This window comes from Sceloporus occidentalis, unplaced genomic scaffold, assembly GCF_023333645.1.
Source record: "Sceloporus occidentalis isolate IW3139 unplaced genomic scaffold, rSceOcc1.0.p SCAF_4, whole genome shotgun sequence".
Classification (NCBI taxonomy): domain Eukaryota; kingdom Metazoa; phylum Chordata; class Lepidosauria; order Squamata; family Phrynosomatidae; genus Sceloporus; species Sceloporus occidentalis.
The window spans coordinates 19,646,712-19,666,144 of record NW_028316984.1 but is presented as its reverse complement, the minus strand read 5'-3'; the positions used below and the strand labels follow the sequence as shown (position 1 = coordinate 19,666,144).

The following is a 19,433-nucleotide window of genomic DNA, read 5'->3' as shown; positions in this document are numbered from 1 at the left end:
CTTTATTAGGGCCAGTCAGAATATTACAAAATACATAGTGAACAAGTCACATTTTTCAGACTTGGTATTACACAACAGTGTGTTTGTGACAGGTAGGGGGGCAGTATGAGTTACAGACAATGACCACATTGGCTCCGTGGATTCTAGGAGTTATAGGCCAAAAAGGTGATGTTTCCAGGTTCTGGAGGGAAATAACCAGGCTATAGATATGGGGAAATTATGTTTTCATAATAGAGGCCAGCTGTTTATTGTATCAGAATCTTAGGTATAACCCAATACCTGCCATACGTAAGTCTGTCTGCAATCTTTATCTTCAGGCTGAGTCTAAATGCAGACCTTGTGTAGAGAAGGAAAAGCCCAGAAAAAACAACAAAAGGTGGGGGGGGGGGGACTCAGTTGTTAAACATATATTTCTGGAGCATTTTTTTCTAGAAAAACTGACAAAATTGGAAATTGGAAAAATGAAGAAAAATAAAGTTCTTGAATGTTTTATTTTAGAACAGAGAATAAAATGTTTAAGACAAGGTATTGCCGGGGGGTGGGTGAGTGGGTTTGGTTTAGTCTATTTTTAACCTTGTATGTTTTAAATTTTGTGTGTCGTATTTTTAAAAACTTTTTACCATTTTAATTGGATTATTTTAATTGTTTTTAAAGTGTTATTTTAGTGTGTGTGTGTGTGTGTGTGTGTGTGTACTTGTGAGCCATCTTGGGTCCCAACTTGGGAGAAAGGCAGGATAAAAATGAAAGAAATAATAATAAATAATAAGGTGTATGTTCTTCTAAAAGTTATATGGCAGGGAATTTTTTTAACAATATACAATAAGGTACCTTCATGCAACTAATCTCCCCCTCTCACTTTCCTTTAATCATACATATCTAATTGGCATATGGGTAATTTTAAAAAGCACATACATTTCATTTGCTTTGTTTTGTTTATTTGATTTATACTCCGCCCTTCCACCAAAAAGGTACCCATTGACATTAATTACATAATGTAAAAAGGGTTTTCATGCAAGGCACATGCTCACAGATGTTTGACACTCTCAAGTTACTTTTGAATACCTTTTTAGAAATGTATGATAGCACATCTGTGGAAATCAAGACCAGTTGTATATAATTTTACTTGGGATTTGTATGGTATTGTACTTTTCTTGATTATATCATCCCTTTTGTAGCAATGAAACCACTTAATAATGTTGTGGGGAAATGCAGTCTCTGCCTTGGCTGAAAACCAAGAATCACAGACACATTATCTAGAGTGATTCCTATTTTTCATGACTTTGGCATATTTCCTGGTTTTAAATTGGGACTTTGTTTATCTTTAGAAGGCATATGTAGATCACGTGTTACTGTGATCCCCACCATAAAGCCCCTGTCATGAGTGGTGGCTTTATCAGTACTTCTAAACAGATCTGTGAGGGAGCAGATTCAAAATTTATTTGCTCCATTCCAGCCATGAAAAAATGTACTGATAGTCTTATCTTCTGTTGGCAGTTACTCAATGTATATAAACATTATTAATTTTACCAGCATTGGTTCCCAGCAATGGGATCCAGTAAAAGATGTTATCTAGCAAGTCTTTAGCTCTGTTCTGGGAGTCATATAACAACACCTGTCTGAATTAAACTATCATATCCATAAAAGTGGGATTGAATCTGGAGGTTTCTGTTCTACAGGTGGGAATAACTCAAGGTTTTCCCCTGGCAGGAAAAGGAAGGGGATTTCCACAGGTTTTCCTTCCCTCTGCTGTGTCTAGCATCACCTCTGTTGCTCTTCCAAAAGGCCTCCCAACCCTCTAGATGAGATAATTGGAGCATTTAAGAGATTGCTGAGAAAAGTTGCTGAAGGTTATATTTTCCCCAAATTCAGCCAGTTGAAAAGTTACACTGCATCAACAGTCTGCCATTGATGGGAGTAATTCTTTCTGCCAAATAAGTTTTTGCTAGATTCCTTAATTTGCCATTTTCCATGGGTCAAATTTGTTCATTGTCTTAGACCTGAATAAAATTTCTGTCTCTAACAGATCCCAAGTCACACAGCATAGCTGGGATGGTAAATTGAAGCCATGGATTAATTTATGTTTTCAATATTTGTGTGTTGCTCCTTTTGTAATTAACAATATTTCACAGACAGCAAGGCAGAGTAGTAAAATTTCTTGTCTGTTGGGATGCAAGTACACTTCAAGCTGACATATTTGCCTTGCTGTTTATTTTGCATCAGTTTTTCCCAGGGGGAGGAGAGGAGATAGAACACTGAACTTTTCATCTTGAACACTTCCAGACTGTTCAGTCTACAGAAATGACTTTGAACCAAATTTGAAAATTAGAAACACAAAGAACACTCCCACAGATATTTTATTGTGCTTCAGAAGTGAAAACGTTCAGATTTTGTGATTTTCCTCATGGATTCACAAATAAACACAAGAACATAGCAAGGGAAGAAACAATCTGCAAATTTATGGCACAGTCCTATGCATCAAAAGCAAGCACCTTTGAATTCAATGTAAAACATTCCTAGGATAACGTGTATAGGCCCGTAGCTTTAAAAAGACAATCTATTATAAGTATGATATTTATCTATCAATATTATATTATATATGAATTTTCATCAAGGAATTTGATTAAAACAAAAAGAGATCACACCAGGGTTTATTAACTAAGAATAGTAAGAGCAAACAACATATGGCAGAATGTGGATCCCATGGAGTTTATTTCTGAAGTGGAAGCCTTGATCTTCTTTTCACACACATGGGGAGGAGGATGAAATGAGGGGGTGGACTATGTGAACCTAAGGCTCATGTAGGCTTGTTCCTGTAATTTTAAACCTTGGTTTTCTATGGTCAGCTAGTATTACCTATGAACTAGGACACAGAATGCGTCCTGAGATTTTGAAACCTGAGGAGACTGAATGGTAATCTGAGAAAATGATTGTACCTCAAACTGAGGGTAGGGGATTTAAAAGTCCTAATCTGCTCATTGTAGAAGTATGGTATTCTGCTGGGAATTTTTTGGTGTGATAACACAGGATTTGTATCATTGTTGCAGAAATGGTCACAGTTTCTGTATCCTAGAAATGTTTTCATCTGGTTCTTTGGGCCCCCCCCAAAAAAGGCTCTGGGAGCTGCCTGTATAATAATATAGGCTTTGCATAAAGGGTTTCAAACTAGTCCGGGGAAAAAAGAGTAGAAATATATAAGCAAACCTGGATGCTTCTTCTTAAACCTGCAACATTTTCATAAGGGCCAATTAGAATGGGAACCTCTTAGAGAGAACAAACACCAAATATTGCTAGTCTCTGAGAAGAGCCAGTGCTGAAGATGTGATGGAATGGATATTGCCAAGTGATACTTGTCTATCATTCACCAAATAATTAATTCTTTTCAAAAACTTTTCCTTGCCATTGTTTTTTCCTTATTGTTACCTCTTCAAATATTTTACTGTGTATTTGTGGCAAATAGAGTGTGGCTGGAGAATAATTCTTGTAATCTTATAGCATTGGTTTGCATTGAGAGGTTTTGTTTGTTTTAGGCAGATGGCCTTCTTTGTGTATCTTCTGGTGCAGCCCTTGATATTAAAGCAAAATACACCTTCCCTACAAAAAACAAAACAAAATGAAAAAACAACCCCCCAACACATTTTTTGTGGCTTCCAGAAGCCTCAGTGACACTTGAGGACCAGAACTCAAATGCCCACACTTGAAAAGCTAGTTGTGTCTGGTTTGAATACTGTATTATGTAATTTTTTGTTTTGTGGCTTTCAGGCCTCATGTGGCCTGTAAAGACCACTCGGAGTGACCATTTGTTTCCCACAGCATGGCCAATATATGAAGTTTTCCCAGCTGAAAAAGTCCTTGTAGATTTAATGAGGTCCATCGGCTTTGTTTCCATGAGGCAAAGATGGCTAAATAATACCAGCTTTGATGGCTGTCCAGTGGAGAGCACATTTATCCTCATGCCCACACTGCTGTCCAGAGAAATGGCAACACTTTTTCTGATGTGGGAAATGAAATTTCCAGAGTCATGAAAGAGTGGCTCTGGGAAAAGAACAGCACTTGCTTTGTGATGTGGCTAGAGATGTTCAGCAGCACTCTTCTATTCCAAGCCTGCTTCCTTGAACCTAGTAGCACTTCCTTTTATGAGCAATCTTAAGCATTGCTTTTGGCACTTTAAAATCAGGAGATGGGTGGAATGCCCCCCACTCCCTCTCTCTCTTTCCAACCTGTGAGACATAGCAGAGTGGCTCTTTTCATGGACCAGAAAGACTACTTTAAGCCAGTCTTGGTTGCTTCACTATAATTTCCTATAGGGGTGTGTCTGGCACACTTTCTGACCAGGGAAACAATGCTGTGGTGGAAAAAAGACAAAGAGGAAGAGCTGATGATAGGTGAGGCAGCTGCATTTCTAGACCACTGTTACTATTTATCTGACTAAAAGATCATGAATGCACCAGATTATGTCTGAACTTGGAAGCTAAGCAGGGTCAGCCCTGGTCAGTACTTGGATGAAAGACTGCCAGTGCAAACCAGGTGCTGTAGGCTGTATTTCAGAGGAAGGAATTGGCAAAACCACCTGTGAGTATTCCTTGCTATTTCCTGCATAAATAAGTAGGTTAATTTTTTTAACATTTTTTTTTCAAATCTGAAATATGAAAAAGCTTTTATTTTTTCAATTTTATATTTTTGTTAATTCCACAGAGCAGGGAGAAAAATTGGAAACTCTTTATTTTTGCACGTGGGAATGAAATAAGCAAAGATTTACCATCCTAGTATTATTCATACCATTCATATCCTGTCAAAAACATGACTCATGCTTAGCACCAAAAACTCTGTTGCAAATCTCTCTCTTCTCTCATATTCCTCTGCAGTGTTGTCATTCTGATAATGAGCTTGGCATTTAGTACTTAGAGGTGAGGTAAAATTATTGGTGGTAATTTGATTTTCTTGAATAGTCTTCATTGCAAAATGTGACTTAGATTTGTCTAAATAAGCAACCATGGTATGTACTTAGCCTTTGAAAAAAAATCAAGTGACTTTTAAAGAATATATGATTAGGAAAATATTTGCATAGTAATTCCCAATTCATTGCTCTTTGCATAAAGGATGTGATCATAAACAACCATGGAATGGCTTGATGTTAAATGTAAACAAGGTTTGTAGCCTCAGGCAAATAGCACATACACGTTGATGTTGCTATTCCATATTCATTTGAATAGTTTGGAGGTGAATTTATACAAAGTACAGGTTCCACCCACATTTCCTCTTCTAAAAATGTACTATGATCTTGATTGAAACGATAGATAGAGCTATAGGTTACCCTATATTTTATCAGATGTCATAGTCCACAAGACACTGCCTTTCCCTTAATTAGTAGTTCAGTTTATTCAAACTAGTGGTCTATAAAATACATTAACCAGATGACCTCATTAACTCAGGGATGCAATGGCAGAGAGCCTATCAAATAAATGTATTTCCAGCAGTTGCTCATAACCTTTTTGTATATGAGTATTTCTTTGGCAACTGATGTTTTTCTCATACCATTCTTAAAATACATAGGTGGACTAAAAAGAAATAGTCTAGCACAGTGATGGCGAACCTTTTAGAGGCCGAGTGCCCAAACTGCAACCCAGAACCCACTTATTTATTGCAAAGTGCCGTGTCCCTCTGGCTTTCTAGTAACAAGCTCTGGCAAACTCTGAGCTGAGGTGACAGCACATGTGCCCACAGAGAGGGCTCTGAGTGCCACCTCTGGCACACGTACCATAGGTTTGCCATCACTGGTCTAGCAGCCAGTTTTCCGTGAATCTACCACAAGGTTTAGATAAAAGCAGCTAGTCTAAATAAAGTCTAGTCTTTAAAAATTACATTGTTTATCTAGATGGCCTAGTAGCACCTGAAAACTGCAGGTTAAATTCATTTTAAGTTAATAATAATAGTCATCAAAACAAACCCTTGGAATTATAGAAACCCAGCATTATTTTTGCATAGCATAATTCTGCATGTTTATTTGGATGCGAGTCCCAGTAGTTTCATTGGCACTTGTTGTTACCTGCCGTCAAGTTGACTTCAACTTCTGTTGACATGATGAATGAGAGACCTTCAAATCATCCTGATATCAACAGCCCTGATCAGGTCTGGTAAACTAAGGGCTGTGGCTTTCTTGATTGGGTCTATTCACCTGTAAGGCAGGCTTCTTTTCCTACAGCCTTCTACTTTGCCAAGTGTTGTTGTCTTTTCTAATGAGTAATGTCTTTCTGTGGGTCCAAAGTATGACAGTGTCCATTTAATCATCTTGGCTTCTAGGGAGAGTTCAGGTTTAATTTAATTTGTCTTTTTGACAATCAAAGGCTTTTTTTTACATTTCCCTTTGATTTCTCAGATCTAATGGAAGAGATCTCTTGTTCTATCCTTTTAAAAATTGCCATCTTTATTTCTTTGCATTAGCTGTTATGACAGTCCCTGATCATAAGTCACTGAACAATTGCAGTCAGAATTTTGAACCTATTTTGACTCCTTTTACTTTTGCTTCTTTTACTTTTATCACTTTCTGCTTTGGATCTTGTTTCTGCAGAGATAATGGAACTTTTCCTTCTTCTTCTTTGAATTATGTAGTCTGTTTGATGTCTGAATTGGCCATCAGGTTCTTCGTTTTTTGATCTTGGGCCACATCCTCCAAATAAGTTTGATTCTGCTGTTACCTACCGTACTTTTGCATTTCAATTGCCCATGGTTACAGTATATTGGTGTGTGGCCTATCTCCCCCTTGATTCAGCGTAGAAACTTTTTCTTTTCCTGCCTCTGTAATTGGAGCATAAACTCAAATGAATTTTCCTTCCAGTCTTATTGATATTATCCAGTCATAGATTTGGCCTAGGATCAAGAAACAAAGCAGGAGAGTGAATTCTATGAAGCCACAGTTTGTTCACTGCAAACACATTCTTCAAGTAACTAAAGAAAAGATAACACACATGGACATCACCTGATGGCCAATATAGACATTTTGAGGCAAATAATGCAAAGGGATATTATAGCAATTTTGTAGCATCAACTTGAGGCAAATAATGCAAAGGGATATTATAGCAACTTTGTAGCATCAACTTGAGGCAAATAATGCAAAGTGATATTGTAGCACCTTTCAGACTAACTGAGAGGAAAAGTTTGTAACAAGCTTTCCCAAAGGTAGCAGAAGGCCCAGGATGGCCTGGAAAGAGGAACAGGCATGTATGTATTCCTCCTCTTCCCTGCCTTCTGTGTGCCATGAAAACTGGCTTCGCGTGGTATCTGAGTGTTGAACTGGCATTTCAAAGATGTAGGTTGAACGAAGTTCCACTCACAGCAGTGACCTGTGATCAACTTGAGGCAAATAATGCAAAGGGATATTGTAGCACCTTTGAGACTAATTGAGAGGTAAAAGTTGTAATATAAGTCTTCATAGACTGAGTCTACTCTCTCAGTCTCAAAGGTGCTACAATGTCCTTTTGCATACTGATACAGGCGCGCACCTATTCCTCCTCTCCCCCATCCTCCGTGGGCCACAAAAATTAGTTTTGTGTGCCATCTCTGTAACATGTGCCATAGGTTTGCCACCAGAGATGTAGGGCTTTCATGGTAATGACCAACACAATATACTGTGCCCAGAAACTAATTGATACTCAATGGAGTGATTTATTATTGGTGTGCTGTGATCACTCCCTGATGTACCAGTAACCAATCGAGCTACCAAGTGAAGTTTTGAATCTAGGTACAGAGGTAGCCCAGTGTACAGCATATTGCAAAAATCCAGCCTTGAGGTCACCAGCATGAGCACTTCATTTCTAGGAAAGTTTTTTCACAGCTGGCATTACAACCAATGCTGTTAAATGTTAGTACCTTTGGTCAGTTTTATTAAGCATGTTGAAGAAGTTTCATTCAACTAAGTTGTTGTGGCATGACTCACTCAAAGTTCAGCAATTTCAGACTTGTGTGCTTTACTGCCTCCTTCAGGTATATGCAACTCAAATCTTAATTATGTCTGAATCATGCCTGAGATATTAGTTCTTGAATGAAGATTGTCATTAAAATCTAATGGTGCGTGCACAGTGCTGTGTATGCAGAACACTTCTTAAAAGCTAAAACCCTACAGATCAGTTACTTGGCAGAGAAGTAAATCATTGGGGTATGACCCATTCAAAGTTCAGCAATTTCAGAGTTATGTGCTACACTGTCCCTTTCAGGTATATGCAGCTCAAATCTTAATTATATCTGAATCAAGCTCAGGTTATTAGCTCTTTGGATTATTTTATTCCTTTTGGGGGGGCCTTCATAAAATACAGCAGGGGGAAGATTAGGTAAAACATTATTCTTGTTCTTATTACTTGTAATTAAGTTTTGAAATGTAAATTATGTCCTCTGTGTACTGATGTACTTGGAAAGCAAACTCTCTTCTAAATGTAAAACAACACCTCTACATTTACATACTGACATCCATAATGTATGCTATAAAGGATGAAATTCATGATCTGTTCTAAAATTTCATGGAAAAATATGTAGGCTTAAAAGTGAAATGTTATCTAAACATATATGCTAAATTGTGTGGAATTTAAGCAGAATGTTTTGATTGCTATAAGTAACATTCTCAAATTAGCATTTAGTTTTTGATGTATAAATACACAAGATGCTTAAACTTTTGATAGCAGCCTTGGTAAATTTCTCATCTTATGGACTTGTTAAAGTGTTGTAGCTACTCAACCAGTTCTTAACGTGAACTTACTAGCTTTAAATAATATCTGACATAATAACGTTTAAAGTTAATTCACTGCATAACACTTCTCAAAAGCAGGATTCCCAGGATTTGTAATATATGCATCTCAGTATTGAAGAGTAGGTCAGTCTGTTTAAAAGTGCTTGAATAGTCTGCACAGACTTGGGTTTTGAAAGAGATGCTCTTTAGTCTTTGCATCTTTGGTAGTGATCCTAAGCCATTGAACAGGAGCTGTGTTCCTGACTTCATTTGTTGCCAGCTAAAACTACCCTTGATTAATCCCTAGATATTCAGGCACCCATGAAATTGGCTTAAAATAATTACTTCAAAGAGACAACAAGGCTTGTGTTCTCTACTAGTTTGACCCTGGAGAGTTCCGTGTGTGTGTGTGTGTGTGTGTGTGTGTGTGTGTATACCTTCAAGTCATCTTTGACCTATGGTGACAGCATGAATTTCACAGTGTTTTCTTAGGCAAGGAAGACTCAGACAGAGGTGGTTTTGGCCCTGTGATCAGGAGTAAGGCTGTGAAAGTGGTTCTGATTCCCAAGGGGTTGTCTACACAGGTGAAAAAAAATCATACTAATTGTGTACTGGGGCAGGTGGAACAAGCAACAAAGCTTTGAATTGACTACAGGGTTTTTTTTATGCTTGTGGGGAGTTTTGCATGGATGGGAGAGATTAATGGAAGGGTACCTGGGCCAGACAATCATTCCTGCCACGAAAGGCTACTTCACCTGTTTGTGCAGCCAACCCTCCATTTTTCTGGCATGGGGTTATTTGCAAATTTGATTAATATGTTCTCTCTAGGAATCTTTAGGTCCTCCAGCATGACTCTGTGGCCAACTTTCACCAGATGTTATGCTGGAGGACTTAGAAATTCCTAGAGAGAACACTGCAGCAGAATAAAAAAATAGTTCTCAGCATCACTGATCAGTTTTGTGGCACTTTAAAAACTTGAAAAAAAATCACACAAACTTTGGTGGACTGTTTATCAGGACCGCTCTGATAATAAAACCCAGTGTATGACTTCAGCTCTTTCCACAGACATTTATAGTGAATGGATGGATGTCTTGGTAGGGGCACACATATGCCTAAACTCATATGTTAGCCCCAAGTAAAGTAGATCCATTGAATCAAACTGAAATTATTGATTTATCAACTGTACTACTATGTTCTGGTGGGATTAATATTTGGATTTAGGTCAAAGTGTGCACAGTTCCAGGAACAGGGTTATCTGGGTTTGGTCACTGGTAAGGTTAGCCAGTTAAAGCCTTCAGTATGATTCATGTCAAGCTGTGTCTTCTCATAAGGAGTTATACAAGATGTTGCATGATGTTACTCTTACATAGCAGTTCATAGAAGTGTTACTGTCAGAATTTCTTTAGCTTTTGCATATTTCTTTATAAATCTATGAATATAATCATGTTCATTATCTAGGAATATGATAATATGCATTAAAACAGTGTACTAACTAGATCTCTTTATATTTTACTGTTGACAGAAGTCTGCTGAAATGGTGATTAATGAGATCGTTATGTTTCATTTGCAGGATCCTTCTTATTGGGTGAACATTCACCATCTGGAGTACACAGATGGGGGAATCCTGGACCCAGATGACATCCTAGCAGATGTTGTAGAAGACAAAGATAAGGTTGATGGAGAATTAATACTTTATTTTTAACTAGAAATTGTCAGATTAAATTAGGATCTGATTTGACTCTGTTGTAACCTTATATAACTTAAACTATGCAATATCCATGTGACATTATGATGTTGGGTTGAAATACCCAAAATAATAATAATAATAATTTTTAAAAAGCTGTTTTTTGTTGTGTGCAAAATATAACTAAAGCATTCCCACTTTTTTGTTAATAGGTCAATGCAACAACAAAAATCTTTTGTGACTTTTTCAGCTTCTCAGAACTAATGGTCAGTGAGGTCAGTCACTGGTTTAAGAGCTGATATCTGTTAATTTGGTTTCAGCTATGGTGTGTCTGTGGCTAACTATTGCCGCTAAAGAAATTCAAATACATACACAGATTTCAGATGATTTGCAGTTTGAAATCACTGAGTTTACAATTTGAATAGAAGTTAGGAGAGACTGGTGCACAGGATGGATTTTTCCATGGGTATAAGTTCATGGAGTGAAAATGTATTATTATTATTATTAACCTTTATTTATGAAGCGCTGTAAATTTACACAGCGCTGTACATGCAATCTTTTTAGCTAGACGGATCCCTGCCCTTGGGCTTACAATCTAAAAAGACATGACACACAAGGAGAAGGGAGTGGTGGCAGGAAAGGGTAAGAGGTCCAGCAGTTCCTCTCTACCTCCGAGGCCTGGACCAAGGCAGATGGACTGGAAGGAGGGATATAGAAACACCACTGGAAAGGGGCAGGGGGTTTCTTGCCTCTCTTCTTGTTAAATCCCTTGAAAATCCCTTTCTGAGGGTAAGGAAACCACCCTGAATAGGCAATGTTTTAATGTAGGAAGCTGAGGCAGAGTCAGTAATAACAAAACAAATTACTTGATAAACCTTTGCAGTTTCTTTCTGATTCATTTCTTCATTCATTCATTCAGACAGTCTGAAACTCAGATTTAAGTTACTGGTCTTTTATGTTTTGTTAGCACTGAACCTTAAAAAAAAAATAATAAAATACCTCAGCACTACCTTGCTTGCTCCATAGAATGACTTGTTGCAGTCAACTGTGAAATGAAATGCATGTGAAAAAAGAGAATATATATATTAAAAAAACCTAGTGTCCTTTTGGTAGGCTTCTTAGGTAGGAGATACTATGAGCAGGACTTAAATTGAATGGGGCTTAGTGGGCATGCCTTGTGATTCTTCTCTTGTGTGCTCACCCTTTCACTGTTCTATATTTTCTAGGGGGAAAATATCAGAAATTATAAATTCTGAAATATTATTAGATTGCTATTAGAGTTTTTGGATAAACTGTAAATGCTCAGCAATTCTGGTAGCAATGTTTCTATTGGGCTAATATCTTTGGTTTCTCAAAGATGGGAGAAAAGAATGAGACAACTTCCATTTCTTTTTGTCACACTGCCAGATAAAATAAAAGACACCCCCCCCCCCCCCCCCGGTATCTAAAAGCATAAGTATGTCTATTAGTTTGTGACATGACATGTATTTTGTGAAAGTGTGTTGGGCACTTTGAGCGATTTCAGAATCATAGAGCTGTCACAGAAAAAAACTGGAGATGTTTTTGGATGTAAGGCTAAAACTTGTGTGTGTGTTTAAATTTAAGAAGACACAAATTTGAATAATGTGCAGTTTCTAACTTCAGAAAATTACAGTATAATTAAATGTGACAGGCTGTACATGTTTACTGTGTCTTGTTGCTAATTAACTGTTGAGATTTTAGAGGAGCACTGGCTAACAGCTGTTTGAGGTAACAGGAATGTGGAAGGCTTTGGAGGTGATGAGCAAAACAACAAAGTATTGTGGAATAATGAAACCCTTGAAGTTTACTGCCCTTTTGAGAAGCCAACTATTCATGTAGGGTAGTTCTTTTAGGAGAATAGGAAAGATGTTTGATCAGAAAGAAGATTAAGCATGTGCTTTCCAAGCACCTGAATTTCCTTGGCTTCTCGTCTCTTACATGTCTTCCAGGCTGTGTTAACCAAATATTTCTTCAACTAAATGTGTCTTCAATGTCTTTTCTTTCCCCCTTTGGTCTTCCTTCCAAGATCAGCCTTTTCTTGTGTATAGTTAAAAGAACTTTGCCATCTTAAAGGTCTTCAAATCTCCAATTCTTCCACAGTGTTAACAAAGCCCACTTCATGGATTGGCTTCTGCTTTATTTTCTGCTAGTTAAAAGTGCCCTTCCTTTAGTGTACTTAATGCTCTTTTCTCTTCCATTCACTTTCCTTCTGTCTATGTATAATGGGTTGGTCTGCACATGACTGCTAAGGATGTTTTTGCAGTTTATGAAGTCCCCCATCCCATACCCTGAAAAAGGTTTAAAAAACAACAACCCAAAATGCTCTTCCATCTATTTGGAGGTTGGTAAATACCCAAGTTCTCCTCCTATGAACTTCTTTTAGCACTCTTAGGCAAACCAGTCTTGCTTAAGAGTGCAAAGAAATCTTGCATACTGATTTCCCAGACTTACGGCTATGTCTCTGAAGTCTACATTCTTGCTTAACTTTACCTCTTGATCTTTGGTATAGAGATGAACTGAACCTCCCTCATATGAATGTGGCACAGCTAATAATATATGTGGAGCACTATATAGAGCAGGCTTGTGCAACACTGAAAGACTAGAAGGCTACATTAGCCTTTTAGGAGTCCTTGGAGGGCCACTCCCCACTGCACTTGCTCCCACTTAAAGAAGTTATTTTGCTCCCAAATGCCTTGTAGAAGATATGAGGCATGCTCTAGAGATTTTCCTGTGCCCCCAGAGGGCATTTCTGGCATGTCGAGGCAAAAGGATTTTGTCTACTTAATTTTAGAGTCATGTAGATCCTCCTCCCACTCCTCAAGTCTGTAGTAGTGGTGGTTGTTCAGGAATGCTTGGAAAAAATGAGCCACACATTGTTTTCATCCCTGTGTTTTAGCTTCTCCTGTAACACCCATCTCAAACAAATAACAGATAGCCATAATAAGACATGCATGGGATGAACAAATCCATGAAAGCATGATATTATGCTTAAATTGCTGCAAGGTCTTCTTAACTCTGGTCCATTTTGGTTTATTTAGACTTGTATGGGGGGGGGTTGGGTGGTAAGGTTGATTGGGTGGGTGCAAGGGCTGGTTAATTCATCTCTTCATGAAGGGTGGTGGTGACAAGTGCCTTTAAAGAACCAACAGTATGACTAATCCTGAAATAGCCCTTAAATATTTTTGAATTTTAGTCTACTAATTCAACATTGCATTTTGGTGAGACTTGATTTAGTAGTTAGAACTGTATAATATAACTTGAAACATTGTTTTTGTCCTTGTGGAAAACTGAGTGATTGAGAATGAGCAATTTTGCTGTTGTGTTAATAAAATCTAATATAGAACTTGAATGAAATGACAAACAAAATATTATGCATGTACAAGTAGACCTATACTAGTTAATCTGCTGTTCTCATTTCATTTTGCAAAATGATTTTATTGCCTTTTTAAAATAAATCTGTCACATTCTCGTAATATTGAAATAATTTAACACATTTGATTTTACGCATACATTTTCTAAAATTAACTGCCTTTTTCACACTAATCTGTCTTGTCTCTAATTGGGTTGAAATGTGCGAAATGGAGAGAGATTTGATAGAGAGCAATTTTTCTAAGAGAAGCTTAGCAACAGTCAACTATTACGCATTATAGGAATGTTTTGGCCCAGAAGGGTAAAAGGCAAAGAAAGATACCTCTGCTAACAGTGGGCATCACTTTTGCACTGGGATGTGTCCTATAGGTTAAATACAGTATTTTCATATTATTAATCTTTCGATGCAGGATGCTTTTGTTTGATTTGAAAAGGATACTTGATGTTCTATAAACATAGTGGGATACTCTATGCCTTCTTTTTATAGTGGTTCTCTTGTGTTTAAATTATTGGTTGATGCCTTTATGTTTCTCATCATATCTTGATGCCCAAGAACAGAGGTCCCACAGGACCTTTCTCCAGTTTGTTAGTCTGATACCCCTCCTGTGTACTGCCAGGAGGAGCTGGTAAAGGGTTGTGAGCATTGTATGATGACACTTTCTCAGAAATGTCTTTCTCTTGCTGCCTTGAAGATTTTTACTTAGCACTAGAGAATGAAAAGAATGGGAAGAATGTATGGTGATGTATGCATTAGCACAACCACTCCTATAGCCACTTGTAGTCTTAGACCAGTGCAAGAACCTGGGAATGGTGTTTATGTGTGTGCGTGCATGCGTGGTGTTCTACTAGGAATGTGCTTCTCAACTATAGACAAGAGTTACAGAATCATCAGTGTATGAAAGCCTGGAGTGATGTGGGGATATTTGCGGTTGGGGCTAATGTGTGTAATTTTGCTGTTGCTGTAAGGTTTCATTCAATGCCCAAAGGAATTCACTGATGCCTTTGAAGAATAGGCTTATCTACAACAGTTTATTTGCAGGCTTATGTACAGTTCCATGGTCATATATAATACAGAGAGAGAGAGAGAGGTAAAGCGCAAGCGCACTACAGCAATATCACCTATTCCCACTCCAAATCTAGTTTTCCAAATTCATTTTGGCTAGTTGTAATTGCTGACAGACATCTGCTCTTGTAACAAATTTTGGTGAGTTTCAAAGTATAACATATATCCAGTGGAGATATCAGATATTTCATCTTGCACCTCTATAATAAAAACTGTTTTATAAAAGTGAGAGGTGAAAAGCCAGAGGTTTGTGTAATCTTTTCTGGTTTTGTCCCTTGAGGCAATGGGCTGCAAAACATGGCAATTTCCAGATTATAGAATTGCCTTCATTTCCTCTGAGCTGCTCTTTTCAATTTTACCTCCTACTGCTGCTGTGGAAAGTAAAAGGAGTAACCCTGGTGGAAAGAAAGTTGTTGGCAATTGTCCTCAGGCAGCAAACTAGTCATAGGAGAAGCAGTTTAGTGCTGATAAAACACTTGGGTTGCCTTGTTAACTGCTGCTATACTAAACACATCTCTGGGAGCCATGGAAGGGGTGTTGTGTTGGAGTTTTGTTTTTTAGCAAGTTGGAGAAAGACCTGAGTGGTACTTAACATGCAAGACCTGTGACATGGGGTGACATGATTTGCCAACCATATAGAACAGGGCTACTGTCATGCAACTATTTGGGGCTATAAAAGATGTACGGGAGGCACTCATTTTACACTACACTGTGTGATCTTCTGTTTGTTCTAATTTATTTGAAGCATTGCTTTGGGTAATATATTGAGACTCATGGATGTGGAGATAATGTCAACATCTCTGTAGAAGCACTGGCAATAACTTTTTAATAGATCAAGTGGAAATGTCTGGAGAGATGAAGAGGCTGCTGTTGCAAGAGTTCTGTACTTTATTTCCACAGCTGTCTAGGTAGTATCTGTAGGTGCTTTCCCCTCCAAAACCCAAGCACAAATACTGCAGAAATAATGTTGTGTGACATTTATATCCCATCTTTTCTTTATTGCTGCGTACAAGTTTTGGTGGGCTTATATGCAAAAAGGAACAGTGCAGAATTATGGATAGGCAGCTACTAAGATTGCAGTGTTGGAATTGGACGTAAACCTATCATATCTTTTGGGATTCTGAGCATTTTGTTTCTCATTTGGTTTTTATGTTTGGCTCCTTTATAATACAAAAAAAGTATTATGTGATGTTTTTTGAGTCAGAGCCTACATTTTGTATAGATGTTCTCTCCTGCTGTAGTTATGTACATGCTAATCATGCGATCTCTCTGGATTGACTTTTGAAGCATTCACTCAAGAACAAGGCTAATCAGCCAAATTTTATGGTGGAACTTTTTTAAACATCTTCTCCTCTTGCCTTTACATCTGAGTTGGAAAGAATCATAGCCTGAATCCAAGAAGTACTGTGCACTTAAGTTTAGACCCATTGAATCAATTTAATGTATTTGTTGACTGACCATTGCTTCAGGGAGGTCTATTGTATTTGGTACTTGCCATTAGATTTAGGTCCATGTTTATATATGCTGCTGACACACAACTCTGTCCTTTTCATCTAACTACAAGGAAATTGTCCTGGTGCTGAACCAATATCTGTTGTCATAGGACTGAGGATGAGGACAAAAGAATTGAAACTTAATGCAGACAAGACAGACACACTCTTGATCGGTTAGAAGACAGATGGGATTACATTTCCCCCAAAGCCTAAAATTTTTAGCTTGGGCATACCCTTGAACTCACTCCAGGTTTTGGCAGTGGCCAGGAGTGTGCTTGCACATTTAAGACTAGAGCACGTTTTCCTTGAGATGTCAAATGTTGTTATAGTAGTCTATGTAGTGCTGCCTTTAAAAACTGTTTAGCAAATCCAAAATGCTCTGGATAGATAGGGCTGTTTATAGAATCATAGAATCATAGGGAGCATATAACTCCCTCAATGAAACAGCTTCAATGGCTACTGGTCCAACACCAAATTCAGAGTCTGGTTGTGATATTTACAGCCTATACAGGTTGGATCCAGACTGTCTGAAATCACTGTCTCCCTGTATGAGCCTGCCCGAGCCTTACAGTCTTTGAGGAAGGGCTTTCTTTCTGACCTGCCACCCTTAGAGGCCCATATGATGAGGATATGGAAGAGAACCTTCTCAGTGGCTGCTCCTAAACTATGGGATCTCCTCCTAAGGGAAGCTTGGTTGGCCCCATCTCTGCCCTCTTTTTGCCAAAGAGCTTCCTGTTTAAACAGGCCTTCATCCTTAAGTGAGTGGAGTAGAAGAACATGCAGAAGGTATACTGTTTTTAATAGGTAATATGTGTTTCATATTTTAATTACTTTAATTAATATGCTAATTAATTAATTTTAATTTTAATTAATAAGTTAATTAACATTTTAGTGTTATTGTTTTAATGGCATTGATTGCTGAATGCTCTTATACTTTTTGCTACATTTTATTTTAGCTGGTTTGTTTTAACTTGTAAGCCACTTTGAGCTCCATTTTATGAGAAAGTCTAATAAATGATATATACACATGCATGCACATACATATTCACATACACACACAAATATATTTTCAGTTAGTCCTTCTTGTGCATCTGTAGATGGGCTAGCTAATGGGAGACATGGGTGGAGAGCAGCATGCCTTGAGGCAGGCTGCAAGCATCTACTGATTGATTCACCATTCTCTGAAGCCCTTCTTCTCTTTTCTGGCAGTTGAGTGTGGAAGAATGAAGAATCGTCATTGCACCCCCTTATGTTTTGCATCTGGAGTCGAGTACGTCCCCCTACCCCCCTTTTGGTCTGCCACTGATAACTTGCTACCTCTCTGTCTTATAAAAGGAAGTTTTAGGAATTGGCAGCAGAGGGCTGGATCTGCCATGTGCACAACTTTGTAACATAGCTTCAGTAACAGGTTCAAGGGATGCGGTGTGAAAAGTTGCCATATCTTCAGTCATGAAAGTGGTAATTTCTTGGTATCAGGAAGACACTGTGCCTGTGAGCACACTGACATTGCAACTTCAGTTATGGGGTTACTGAGTAAGTTAAAGGCTGAAGCAAAGTAGTTAGAATTGGGAGAAAGCTAATGCGGAGGAGATGTACTATGGAGCCCTCTCTCCACAATAACCACATCCATGACTACACCTCCTTCTCCATTTTGTTAAAACTCCCCCCCCCCCCCCAGTGTGCTCTCTTCAGTCACTAATGATACCACCTGTTGGGAATTTTTCTCTCTTCCCAGCTGTTTGAACAAATCTTTACAATCTATTGATTCTTGTAGTGTTATATTTGCAGCAATTTGTTTGAAACTAATGTAGAAAAGCATATACAATTTACCATTTTAAACAGTGCATCTAAATTACATTTCTCTTAAACAGCATGGGTCATTTGTTAAGTTGTATTTTTTTTAAGTCTCTGTGAGAAGAGAAGAAATGCACAAAAAGCTTAATTATATAAATTATCTTTATTCAACAAATTCCCAGTGTAAGGTATGAATGTAGGTAATTGCCAAAGCTCATTTTTAAGGATCAGCACTTCATAAATGTTTTTAAAAATGGATTTAATGCCATAACTCAACTTGTTGTTAAATGAATTGTAATTTTTATGTTGTGGTTTGTCATGATTTCTTAAGATCTCTCCATTTGAGTTACTTTCTGCTTTCTGTTTTTATTAGGTTTGGTTTCTCTCTCCATCTCTCCTTCTTTCTCTCTCATGTGTATGTATATATATATATATGTGTGTATATATATATATATATATATATAGAGAGAGAGAGAGAGAGAGAGAGAGAGTCAGTCCTCCATATCCACAGATTCTGCATCCATGGATTCAACCATCCATGGTTGGGAAACATTCACACACAAAAATTTCAAAAAGGAAACCTTGATTTTGCCATTTTATGTGAGGGATGCCATTTTAATATGCCATTGTATATAAGGAGACTTGCATATTCATGAACTTTGGTAACTATGGGAGGGAGGGGGTGTTCTTGAAACAAAACCCTAGTGAATATTGAGAGCCCACTGTATTTTGGATTTGGTGGCCTAACATGAATGTTAAATATTGATTCCTCACTATTTCTAGACTTCAAGCATAAGAACTAACAGAAAATACCAGAGACTTGGAATGGTTGTTGAACAAAGTCAAGGAAGAAAGTGCAAAGGCAGGTCTACAGGTAGGGTTGCCATAATTGTCCACTTTTACCATTATGGCAACCCTATCTACAGGTGAACATTTAAAAAAATGAACACAGATTATTTAGATAAATTTGAAATAGACAGCGAAGGCATTGAAATAAATATTTTCTGTTCCTTGGATCAATCATTAGAGCGGAGACAGCAGTCATGAAATTAGATGAAGAGTAGGACTTGGAAGGGCAGTTGTGAAGGAACTAGACAGAGTCCTGAAATGTAAAGAAATATCACTGAAATTAGGATGGTTCTAGCCATTGTATTTCCCATCTCTATTTATGGGTGTGAAAACTAGACACTCATTTGAGATGTGGTCCTGGAGAAGAGATCTATAGGTATCCTGGATTGCTAAAAAGACCAATAACTTGGTCCTAGGGTAAAGCAAGCCTGTACTCTCCCTAGAAGC

At 37.8% G+C, this 19,433-nt stretch overlaps 1 protein-coding gene across 2 annotated transcripts in view; it reads left to right on the top strand.

Annotated features, from left to right (window-relative positions):
- PARD3B (par-3 family cell polarity regulator beta) overlaps window positions 1-19,433 on the top strand; it is a 574,817-nt gene that overhangs the window by 36,548 nt on the left and 518,836 nt on the right. For both annotated transcript variants that reach the window (XM_089519344.1, XM_089519343.1), the window contains exon 2: window positions 10,284-10,385. In XM_089519344.1, the coding sequence (XP_089375470.1) occupies window positions 10,284-10,385 (102 nt within the window). The remainder of the gene's footprint in view (window positions 1-10,283; window positions 10,386-19,433) is intronic.